The sequence below is a fragment of the Mauremys mutica genome, chromosome 5 (assembly GCF_020497125.1).
Source record: "Mauremys mutica isolate MM-2020 ecotype Southern chromosome 5, ASM2049712v1, whole genome shotgun sequence".
Taxonomy (NCBI): Eukaryota; Metazoa; Chordata; order Testudines; family Geoemydidae; genus Mauremys; species Mauremys mutica.
Window position 1 is genome coordinate 145,353,091 of NC_059076.1, and position 12,017 is coordinate 145,365,107.

Sequence of the window (12,017 nt, forward strand, 5' to 3'; positions counted from 1 at the left end):
CGGGGCAGCTAGTGGCAGAGAGGACACATCTCAGGCTGCATTCTGGCTGCTTTCTGTGAGGTGCCGGACGTTGGCATTTCACACCATTGCCAGACCCGGTATCCGACCCCCGAGAGCAGTGGTCAGCCTGATGGAGCTAGAACCAGGATAAAGGGAAAGGGACGGAGGGCTGGTTGTCAGGAGACGCTTCCTGTGTGTGAGATCTTCACCTGCAGAACAGACCAGCCTCCCAGGGAAATGGGCGGAGGCCCCCCTCTCTCCTGAGCGGGCTGGGGAGCGTATGGATGCGGGAGGAGGCTGGAAGTTACCGAAGCGGAGGAGATCCTGCAAAGCCTGCTGGGTAGAGGCTGTGAATTCTGCCAGCTGAGCTGTGTGCCGTTTCCCGGGGGCGTCTCTCATTTGGCTGGTGGCTTCTCTCCCCCTGCAGGGAGTTTGAGGAGACCATGGATGCTCTTCAGGCTGATATTGACCAGCTGGAGTCGGAAAAGATGGAGCTAAAGCAGCGCTTGAACAACCAGTCCAAGCGCACCATCGAGGGGCTGCGTGGATCCCCTGCCTCCGGAATCGCGTCCATCGTCTCGGGCATTGCGGGAGGTGAGCGACCCGCCCGTGCCCCCTCCCTAGCGTCTGGGGCTGTTACTGCAGGGAACCCGGGGCACAGGCCCTGCGGGGAGGGGAGTGGGACCCTACCGGAGGCAGAGCAGTGTGGGTGGGCGGCTGCTGGCGTGAGCCCCGTGAAGGGAGCAATGCTCTGGACCTGAGGGAGAGGAGGGGCGGGGGCCTTGCTGGTCACTCAGTTCGATGAGCACCGGCCGCTTCCCCAGACATCTGGAGCCGGTCGCGCGCGGTGGCTCCGCAGGCTGGAAGCCCCGAGCGAGATGTCCAGGCATCAGTGGAGGAGCCGAGGGATGCGTGACGGCCCGGCACTGCCTCCCTGCGCTCTGACGCTCCGTGCAGCGCGCGCTCAGCTGGGCGCTCGCCCGCCCACTCCTGGATTGCGGAAAGGAGCCAGCCGAGGGGAATCCTCTCCGCGTGCTGCCGCTGCCTGAGGCCGGGAACGCTGCAGGGCTCGGCCACGTGGGGGGGGGACTGGCTGGTGAGTTCAGAGCCAGTCCATGGGCTGACCTGCGCCCCAGCGAGCAGACAGCTGGAGAGGAAAGGCCCTGGCAGGCTGCTGGAATCCCTCTGTCTCCTTCCGCTTTGCTCCCATGGCTGGGGTGGCAGGTTCCTATGGACGTGGAAGAGTCTCACCCAGCCCCTGTTCTGCCCCGGCAGAGCCCCATGTGGAGCACAGGCCTGGCCTGCGTCCAGCCGCCGTCGCTCCCGAGAGAGGCTGCGGTTCCCCGGGCTCTCCTCCCCTGCTGGCGGAGAAGCACAGCCGCTGGCCTCACCCCTCTGGGCACGGGCAGCTCTCCAGCCATGGCAGGCGGCGAGGCGTTGGTTTGCTCCTGGAGTCCAGCCCCAGCTCTGGGGGAGAGGTGGGCGGCCGAGGCCTGAGGTGCTGAGCTGCGTGGGGTGCTCGGGTCCGGCCCTGCTTTCTCCACTCGGCGTGAGCTGCACAGGGCAGAGCTGAGTGCTGGGCCGTTACAGGGGCTGCGTTCTGCTCCCTGCAGGCTCTAGCGTAGAGCCGGAGCCATGTGATTCCCACGGCGCCATTGTTCTCAGCTGCCTGCCTTGCACAACAGTGGCCCAGACCCGAGGCTCCTGGGACTGGCCAAGGGGGCTCCTCGGAGCCCGTCTGGACTCCTGATCCCACTGGCGTTTGTACGGAGGGGGATGCCCAGTGCTGACGCCTGCAGCTGTGTGCTGACGTGGACATGGAGCGTGCTGCTGGCCGCTGCTGGCCTCCCGGCACACCACCCTCGCTGTGATTCAGTGAAGTGCCGCTGCTGGTGGGCTGCTGGCCATAGCGGGTCGGATCCCTGGATTTTAGCCTGTTTTCTCCCCAGAGCTGCAGTGACCGTTGGTCTGTGCTGTGTCTGGTGAGAGCGGGAAAGGCAGTGGCACTGCACTGCGCGGGTACCACTTGGCTGTGTGGATTGCAGCAGGAGCCCTTGTCATCTTCAGAGCACTGCCCCAATTCCCGCTGACCGGTGCTGGCCGCACGTCGGCCGGGGGGCGGGGGGGTGTCCCCGGTTTGCAGCAGGGGAGCCGAGGTACAGGACAGCAAAGGGACTTTTCCAAGGCCCCAGAGTGAGTCGGTGGCAGAGCTGGGAACAGTGAGTCCCATGTCCCACTTCCTTGTGCTCACGGCTCTGGCTCACTGCTTGTGAACTGCTGGTGCCCTGGCATCTTTCCTTCTCTGCCTGTGGTTCACACGGCCGTCTGGCTGCCTCGTGCTCCCTGCGGGCCAGATCCGGAGCGGGCTGAGCCCAGCGGAGGCGGTGGGAGGTGTCAGCAGGTCTCAGGATCCATCCCATGATGCAGCTGCTCTAGGAATGGCACCTTGGGCTGCGTGCTTGTCCTGCCAGATTGGCTCCGGTGGTGAACTGTGTGGTTTTGGAAACTGCCTGCTGTGCGCTCCGGTCCTGCACCCCCGCGGCAGGCGGTCCGGGAGCCAGGATGGACTCCAGCTCCTTCTCCAAAGCCGTGTGGCCCCGTGAGGGTCCCTGGAGTAAGAGGCAGCAGACTGGGTGTGAATGTGCAGAGGGGGCAGATCTGGGGGGCCATTTTTACAATGGCTTCTCTGGCCAGAGCTGCATTCGAGCCTTGCTCCTCAGCGTTTCATTCTGCTTCTTGTCTCTCCTGTGCTTCCCGCTGCAGAGGAGCAGCAGAGAGGTACGGTACCTGCTCCGGCCTGCCAAGGCTCCTCCTCTCTAGGCCCCAGGAGGGCAGGCCCCAGTGCATGTCAGAAGGGGGTTCTGAGGCTTTGGGAAGTCGAGGTGGAGCGGGATCCTACTCCAGTGCTGCTGTTTTCAACTGCTCTGAAGCCGCGTGGCTCACTGGCCAGAGCGTCCTGCAGCTACCCAGTGTCCCAGAGGGGAGCTGGATCCACCCAGAGCTGGTTCCGCCGGGGGGAAGTGCAGGGCCGCATCCCCTCTCCGCTCAGCGCCAGGAGTGAGCCAAGAGGCTGTTCTGCCGGGGTGGGATCCTGGCCTGGGACGGGTGTTGTCAGGGTATTTGCATGGGTTCGACCCCAGGGCTCTCCATCTCCGGCTGCGTGACTGACGGCTCTGTGCCCCGGCCAGGGGCGTGCGTGTGGGTCGCTCCTGCTGCGGCTCCTTGGCACAGCCCCACTGATCTCTTCCTCCGACCCTGCATGCACAGCCCACGCCGGCTCCGGACTCTCCTCTGCCCACTGATGTGCTCGCCCCGTTTGCAGGTGTCAGCGCTGGCCAGGTGATGGGAGGAGGCTCAGGACCTGTCCAGGTGAAGGATTCGCCTCTTCTCCTCCAGCAGATCGACGCCATGCGGCTGTCCATTGAGCACCTCAAAACTGAGAACAACCGGCTGAAGGTGAGGGGGCCTCTCCGGGGGGCATCTCTCGGGGTTTGCACCACTGGGCTCTCCGGGCATTCGTCCGGCCAGGCCTGGGCTGCACACGCCCCGACTGGCTACCGGGAATCACCCATTGCTCTGCAGCCGGTCCCCCCCGGGGGCAGCAGGGAAGGGCAGTGCGCCTGGTCAGCCGCACTGGAGCTGGGATGGTTTAGTCTGGAGCTCTAGTGAGAATCTAGAGGAGACAGGCTGACTGGGCCCCTGTTTATAGGAGCAAAGGGCCATTGGTGGTATGCAAAGGAAATGTACCGTTAACCTGTGGCCCTCCCTGCTGCAGGGCATTACTGAAGCTAATGGCTAACTGAGACTCACAGGCACGTCAGACCCCTCTGCCCTGCGAGGGGCACTGGCAGAGCCGCTTGCAAGGATCAAATGCCAAGGGCTCCCCTGCCTCAGGCCGCTGTTCCTTGTCCTTCCCCTCCCCCGCACCAGCTTCCAGGGCCCAGTGCTTGCAGTGGGGAGAGGCCCCTTCCTCCTCTGTGCCATTCAGCGCGGAGGCGACACCAGGCCAGCAGCCCCCAGCTCCGGGGCCCCAGGCTCTGTTCCCAGCTCCAGTTCTCCTCGGCTGGAGCTGCTGGGGTGTGGAGCGAAGGGCAGCGTCTCAGGGTGGGGGGCTGGGTCCCTGGGCTCCTGCGCTTTGCACTGGGGTGAGTGGGAGGGAGCACTTGGCTCCCCCTGACGGGGGGAACTGTGCGGCTCGGCTGGTGGCCGGGTATCCCTGGGGAAGGAGCCCTGGGTCCCTCTGTTTGCCTGGTTCTCCTGTGGCTGCCGATCGGAGAATGGGCCGGGCCCCACTCGCCCTCCAAGTGCCGTCCCTTGGCCGGCGCGCTGGGGCTGGGGCTGGGGCTGGGGCTGGGGCGGAGCCGGGGCCTACACGCTTGTCTTGCTTCGTGCTCAGGGAGCCCAGATGAAGGCAGAGCTGGCAGCGCTGCCCCCTCTGCACGTCCCGAAGCTCTCGCTTCCCAAAGAGCGGCAGGGGGAGGAGGTGGCCTCCGGCTCCCTGTACAGGAAGACGAGCCAGCTGCTGCAGAGCCTCTACCAGATGAGCGCCAACGCCAAGGTGGTGGACGTCACGCGCAGGAGCTCAGGTACAGCTCCTTGGCGCAGGCGCCTCCAGGAGGCAGGTCAGCGGAGTCAGCTGGGACCCAAGGGGGGTCCCCGTGGTCCAGGCCTGCTAGCGAACTTCCTGGCGGTAGCAGCTTCAGTGCCAGAGGCCGGGTGGGCCCTTGTTGGATGGGCTGTGGGCGGGGCCCGTGGGCATGCTCGTCTCTCGGCCCATGCCCAGGGCAGAGCCGGCCAGGGACGTCTGTCCTCTCCTGGGGGTGGGTGGCTGCTGTCTCTGGGGCGGAGCCCAGGCTGTCCCATAGGGTTCTGGCCGAAGCCCGTCTGCTGGTCCGTAACCCCCCCGCCTCGCTGCGGCCGCCCGCTCAGCCGGCTCCCCGAGGGGCCAGCGCTGGGGACGTCTGGACGTCCGGGGAAGCAGGCTGGAGACTTTTGCTTGTTACTTTAACCCCTGTCAAGGTTTTGCTTTTCGCTGGAGATGGCTGGTGCCGTCACTGTGCTCCCGCTGTGCGTATCTGCGCTCAGTATTCCCGGGGACCGAACGCTGAGACCCCCCGGTCGGGAGCCGGGCGTGCTGGGATTCAGGGCCGTGCCTGGCTGTGCGGCCCACCAGCGTGCCCCTAGTGGGGCTGGCCATTTCCTGCCTCCCCTTGCGAAAGGCACCCTCCCCCGGGAGGCCTCCCTTGCGCTCCCTGTAGGCAGAGCGAGGAGAGCCAGGCTCAGGGCTGTGGTGGTTTCCTTCTGAAGGGCCCAGAACTGCCCCCTAGTCACTGATCAGCCCCCGCCCAGGACGGGCCGAGCTGTTGGATGGGCTCAGCTCCCGCGGGCTGAAGGACGGCACATGCCTGGCCCTGGGAGCTGCGTGCCAGGGTCCCGCTGACCCGTTCACCCCCGCTCCGGCCTCTCCTATCCTGGCCCCTCCTGGAGATTGGGGGAGCAGGGGCTTAGTCGCCCTATTCCCCCTCCTTTCAATGGGCCTCTGGGACGGGAATGTCCCTGCAGTGTCGTGTTTCTCCTTCGATAACCTGGATCCAGGATTCTCCAGTGCTGCCCCGTCTCTGCGGCGCAGCTGCATTTCCGTGCTGGGGGCTGGGGGCTGAAAGCTGCTAGCCACGGTCACTGAGAGACCCCGGCTCGGGGCAGCTCCTCCCAGCTGGGCGAGGGGGACTTGGCACCCTCTCTGCGGGGAGCCCCCTTACCGGGTCTCTTCTCTCGCAGCAGGGAGCCCGGCCGCCCAGCTGCTGGAGCAGACAGCCCGCCTGAAATCCCTGAGCAGCACCATCGACAAGCTGAAGGTAAATGCAGCAACTGCCCGTGATCCGTCGGCGTCTCTGCAAACGCCCCCAAGCCCCGCCTGACGCCGAGACAGCGAGCGGGCGGCAGGGAGCAGCTGGTGCTTCCAGGAGAGCAACGCGCTGCTGAGTCTGCCACGGGCTGGGGGGCCGCGTCCCTCATAGCGCTGCCGGTGCCCCTCACTCCCGACCCGCAGCCCCTGCTAGCCCAACCCTGGGCTCCCCCCAGCTCTGCCGGTGCCCCTCACTCCCGACCCGCAGCCCCTGCTAGCCCAACCCTGGGCTCCCCCCCAGCTCTGCCGGTGCCCCTCACTCCCGACCCGCAGCCCCTGCTAGCCCAGCCCTGACCCCCCCCCCCACAGGTCTGCCGGTGCCCCTCACTCCTGACCCATAGCCCCTGCTAGCCCAGCTCTGCCAGTGCCCCTCACTCCCGACCCGCAGCCCCTGCTAGCCCAGCCCTGACCCCCCCCCCCACAGGTCTGCTGGTGCCCCTCACTCCTGACCCGTAGCCCCTGCTAGCCCAGCCCAGGGTTCCCCCCCAGCTCTGCCGGTGCCCCACACTCCTGACCCGTAGCCCCTGCTAGCCCAGCCCAGGGCTCTCCCCACAGCACTGCTGGTGCCCCTCATTCCCGACCTGCAGCCCCTGCTAGCCCAGCCCTGCCCCCCTCCCCCCCAGCTCTGCCGGTGCCCCTCACTCCCGACCTGCAGCCCCCTGCTATCTAAGGGGAGACTGTTACACGTGGTGCTTTTTTGATGTGAACAAATATTTCCTTAGACCTGTGAATAAAGTGGCTATGACCCCAGATAGCCACATTTTCCCCCCCGCCCGCCCTCCAAAAAATGCCCATGTGCTCTGTGCACACGCTGCCTTGGGCATGCTGCATACTCAGGTGTCGGGGGGCCGGGGGAGAAGGGAACTCCACCTGTGGAGCCGCTTAGGCACCTTGTCATTTACCCTGGGCAAGGCAGGGTTAGCCATCCCCGTCCTCCCACCCTTCCTGGGTGATGGGGGGAGCTGCTCTTGCCTGCTGGAGACCCTGGCAGGGGAGGCAGGGAGCTCCCCACCCCACACCTGCGTGCGGGGTGCCGGGTGCCCTGCAGGGTGCCCATCTGGAGGGATGATGCTGCCCTGCTCCCCTTTCCTCCCTTGCAGGATGAAGTGATGAAGGAGACGGTCCTGCAGCACCCCGGGGCCAATGTCGTCACCAACTTCGCCACCTTCCCATCCTCTGCCTTCCTCAAGGTGAGACGCTGCTCTCCGGGGAGCGTCCCCACAGCTCTGGGGTGACGGCTGAGGGAGCACGTGGCCCGGCAGGTCTCCTCGCCAAGCTGAGTTCCCCTGGCCTGTGCGCAGGAGCTCCCTTGCCACGGTCTGCAGGATTCGGATTAGCAGTCTGGGGGCCGCAGGGTCCCAGCACCTGTAGCTGGGGGAGCTGGTCGCTGTTCATGGGGGGTCGCACATGCCATCCCCAGGCAGCGTGGCTCTGGGCTGAATGGAGCTCCATGGGCCTGCTGACAACCCTCCCTGGCAGGGAGGAAAGGCGACCGGGCCCTGGGATGTGTGAAACCCCCTCGGGCGACACCCTCTGGAGCTGGCCCCTAGGAGATAAGTGTGACCCTCCTGGCACTCGGGTTGGCTTTTATCAGCCTGAGGCCTGCTGCCCCTGACCCTCCGCTCTGCTCTTCCAGGCCAGAGAGGAGAAGAAGGACGACACCGTGTACGTCGGCAAAGTGACCTTCCCCTGCCAGCCTGGGCATGGCCAAGTGCACAAGCTCGTCCTGACGCCGGAGCAGCTGTGTGAGCTGCACGGCCGCCTCATCTCCTAAGGGCCCCCCCCGCCTCCCCCCCAGAGACGGATGTTCCTTGCACAGCCCCTCTCCCCAGCCCGTTGCTGAGTCTCTTCTCCCAGGCCCTTCTTGGCAGGGACTTGCTAGCCTGCGTGTGCAGCAGACCCCAGCAGAGCGCCCCCGGCTGGAGCACCGGGTTCCAGCTAATGAAACCACTCGCCCTGCTGCCCCGCCGAGGGGGGCCTTGGCATAGCTGTGTGTGCGGATGAGTTCGCTCCTGCCTGGATCTTCAGCTGCCTTTCCTCCTGCCTGCCCTCCTGGTGCATCTGAGAGCTGCCTTTCTCCGGGGGGGGGCCTGAGGTGTCAGGGGCTGGGCCTGATTGTGTACATTACACTCACCAGTGAAAACACTTCCAACACCCCCCCCACCAGCTCCTTGTCCGAACAGCACCGACCTGACCAGGGAACTCACGGCTCCTGATCCGCTCGGCCCCTGGTAGCCCCGGGGCAGGCTCTGTAGGGAGCACCACCTTTCTCCAGGTGGGATTTGAGTGGCCAGGAGACGGGCTGGCCCTGCACTGAGGTTGGGAGCGGCATTGTAACCCTGCCCAGCTCAGCTCAGACTAACTGACCAGCCAGACATGCCCCCGTTCTGCCCTGCTCGGTGCTGAGGGGTTTGGGCTCCTGGCCAGGCGGTCGGGCTGTGCCTCTAGCTCCTGTCACGGGATGAAGGGTTCATGCCAGAGGGGAAAGGGAGCCCCTGGGGCTCCCGCTCTGAACACTACAGATACCCGCAGTGGGGTGAGTTCAAAGCTCGTCCCACCAGCTGCTGGTGTCAAACCTCTCTCCCCCCAGTGCTGTGGTTGTCACATCAGTGTAGGGGGCTGGGAGCTGAGTTCCCCCATGGCTAGTGGGTGAGTGCGCGGAGGAGCTTTGGGTCTGCTGATACATGCGCACGCTGCTGCACCATCCCCTGCTGTAACCAGTTCTTAGCACTCCAGGGCTCTGGAAATGAATAAAGCTACAACTGTTAAACCCAGCTTGGTCCAGGGAGGTTATTCTCCGCTCCGCCCGCTGGGCCCACGGCCAGGGCTGCAATTCCCAGACTCACCCTGGCCTGTGGTGCTGGCTGCCTGCCAGCCTTGTGGTACATGTAGGTACCAATGACTTAGGGAAGGGTAGGAGAGATGTCCTGGAAGCCAAATTTAGGCTGCTAGGGAAGAGACTGAAATCCAGGACCTCTATGGTGGCATTTTCAGAAATGCTCCCAGTTCCATGCGCAGGGCCAGGTAGGCAGGCAGAGCTTCAGAGTCTCAATGCGTGGATGAGACGATGGTGTAGAGAGGAGGGGTTCACGTTCATTAGGAACTGGGGAAACTTCTGGGATGGGAGGAGCCTATACAGGAGAGATGGGCTCCACCTAAACCAAAGTGGAACCAGACTGCTGGCACTAAACATTAAAAAGATTGTAGAACAGTTTTTAAACTAGGAGATGGGGGAAAGCCGACTGCTGCAGAGGAGCGTGTGGATCGGACACAGACTTCTCTTAGGGGAGAGTCTGATGATAGAGAATCTCCAGGTTATAGTCAGGAGCAGAGGACGGAAGAGGATAATGTAAGGGCCGGATCAGATGATAAACAGTCACATAAAAAAGAATCTGGCACATCAGAAAAAGGCAGGCTAATAAACAGGGACAAGTTTTTAAAGTGCTTGTACACAAATGCCAGAAGTCTAAATAATAAGATGGGTGAACTAGAGTGCCTTGTGATAAAGGAGGATATAGATATAACAGGCATCACAGAAACCTGGTGGACTGAGAGCAATCAATGGGACACAATCATTCCGGGGTACAAAATATATCGGAAGGACAGAACAGGCCGTGCAGGGGGAGGAGTGGCACTATATGTTAAAGTGTAGATTCAAATGAAGTAAAAATCTTAAGCGAATCCACAGGTTCCATAGAGTCTCTATGGATAGAAATTTCATGCTCTAGTAAAAATATAACAGTAGGGATCTATTATCGACCACCTGACCAGGACAGTAATAGTGATGATGAAATGCTAAGGGAAATTAGAGAGGCTATCAAAATTAAGAACTCAATAATAGTGGGGGATTTCAATTATCCCCATATTGACTGGGAACATTTCACTTCAGGACGAAATGCAGAGATAAAATTTCTTGATACTTTAAATGACTGCTTCATGGAGCAGCTGGTACGGGAACCCACAAGGGGAGAGGCAACTCTAGATTTAATCCTGAGTGGAGCGCAGGACCTGGTCCAAGAGGTAACTATAGCAGGACCGCTTGGAAATAGTGACCATAATACAATAGCATTCAACATCCCTGTGGTGGGAAGAACATCTCAACTGCCCAACACTGTGGCCTTTAATTTCAAAAGGGGGAACTATACAAAAATGAGGGAGTTAGTTAGACAAAAGTTAAAAGGTACAGTGACTAAAGTGAAATCCCTGCAAGTTGCATGGGCCCTTTTTAAAGACACCATAATAGAGGCCCAACTTCAATGTATACCCCAAATTAAGAAAAACAGTAAAAGAACTAAAAAAGAGCCACCGTGGCTTAACAACCATGTAAAAGAAGCAGTGAGAGATAAAAAGACTTCCTTTAAAAAGTGGAAGTCAAATCCTAGTGAGGCAAATAGAAAGGAGCACAAACACTGCCAACTTAAGTGCAAGAGTGTAATAAGAAAAGCCAAAGAGGAGTTTGAAGAACGGCTAGCCAAAAACTCCAAAGGTAATAACAAAATGTTTTTTAAGTACATCAGAAGCAGGAAGCCTGCTAAACAACGAGTGGGGCCCCTTGATGATCAAAATTCAAAAGGAGCGCTTAAAGACGATAAAGTCATTGCGGAGAAACTAAATTGATTCTTTGCTTCAGTCTTCACGGCTGAGGATGTTAGGGAGATTCCCAAACCTGAGCTGGCTTTGTAGGTGACAAATCTGAGGAACTGTCACAGATTGAAGTATCACTAGAGGAGGTTTTGGAATTAATTGATAAACTCAACATTAACAAGTCACCAGGACCAGATGGCATTCACCCAAGAGTTCTGAAAGAACTCAAATGTGAAGTTGCGGAACTATTAACCAAGGTTTGTAACCTGTCCTTTAAATCGGCTTCGGTACCCAATGACTGGAAGTTAGCTAATGTAACGCCAATATTTAAAAAGGGCTCTAGGGGTGATCCTGGCAATTACAGACCGGTAAGTCTAATGTCGGTACCGGGCAAATTAGTTGAAACAATAGTAAAGAATAAAATTGTCAGACACATAGAAAAACATAAACTCTTGAGCAATAGTCAACATGGTTTCTGTAAAGGGAAATCGTGTCTTACTAATCTATTAGAGTTTTTTGAAGGGGTCAACAAACATGTGGACAAGGGGGATCCGGTGGACATAGTGTACTTAGATTTCCAGAAAGCCTTTGACAAGGTCCCTCACCAAAGGCTCTTGCGTAAATTAAGCTGTCATGGGATAAAAGGAAAGTTCCTTTCATGGATTGAGAACTGGTTAATGGACAGGGAACAAAGGGTAGGAATTAATGGTAAATTCTCAGAATGGAGAGGGGTAACAGGACCAATCCTATTCAATTTATTCATAAATGATCTGGAGAAAGGGGTAAACAGTGAGGTGGCAAAGTTTGCAGATGATACTAAACTACTCAAGATAGTTAAGACCAAAGCAGATTGTGAACAACTTCAAAAAGATCTCACAAAACTAAGTGATTGGGCAACAAAATGGCAAATGAAATTGAATGTGGATAAATGTAAAGTAATGCACATTGGAAAAAATAACCCCAACTATACATACAACATGATGGGGGCTAATTTAGCTACAACGAGTCAGGAAAAAGATCTTGGAGTTATTGTGGATAGTTCTCTGAAGATGTCCACGCAGTGTGCAGAGGCGGTCAAAAAAGCAAACAGGATGTTAGGAATCATTAAAAAGGGGATAGAGAATAAGACTGAGAATATATTATTGCCCTTATATAAATCCATGGTACGCCCACATCTCGAATACTGTGTACAGATGTGGTCTCCTCACCTCAAAAAAGATATTCTAGCACTAGAAAAGGTTCAGAAAAGAGCAACTAAAATGATTAGGGGTTTAGAGAGGGTCCCATACGAGGAAAGATTAGAGGCTAGGACTCTTCAGTTTGGAAAAGAGAAGACTAAGGGGGGACATGATAGAGGTCTATAAAATCATGAGTGATGTTGAGAAAGTGGATAAGGAGAAGTTATTTACTTATTCCCATAATACAAGAACTAGGGGTCACCAAATGAAATTAATAGGCATCAGGTTTAAAACAAATAAAAGGAAGTTCTTCTTCACGCAGCACACAGTCAACGTGTGGAACTCCTTAC

General features: G+C 59.0%; 1 protein-coding gene across 7 annotated transcripts in view; it reads left to right on the top strand.

The window, feature by feature from the left end:
- Positions 1-8,642, top strand: part of LOC123371159 (dynactin subunit 1-like) — a 71,456-nt gene extending 62,814 nt beyond the window's left edge. For 3 of the 7 annotated variants that reach the window (XM_045018453.1, XM_045018452.1, XM_045018448.1), the window contains 7 exons: positions 428-594; positions 2,764-2,778; positions 3,323-3,456; positions 4,397-4,586; positions 5,779-5,855; positions 7,006-7,095; positions 7,542-8,641. In XM_045018453.1, coding sequence (XP_044874388.1) covers positions 428-594; positions 2,764-2,778; positions 3,323-3,456; positions 4,397-4,586; positions 5,779-5,855; positions 7,006-7,095; positions 7,542-7,679 — 811 coding nt within the window. In that variant the 3' untranslated portion in view covers positions 7,680-8,641. Of the gene's footprint in view, positions 1-427; positions 595-2,763; positions 2,779-3,322; positions 3,457-4,396; positions 4,587-5,778; positions 5,856-7,005; positions 7,096-7,541 lie in introns of all 7 variants that reach the window. The other 4 variants (XM_045018449.1, XM_045018454.1, XM_045018451.1 and 1 more) reach the window with 4 other exon arrangements.
- The last annotated feature ends 3,375 nt before the right edge of the window (positions 8,643-12,017 follow it).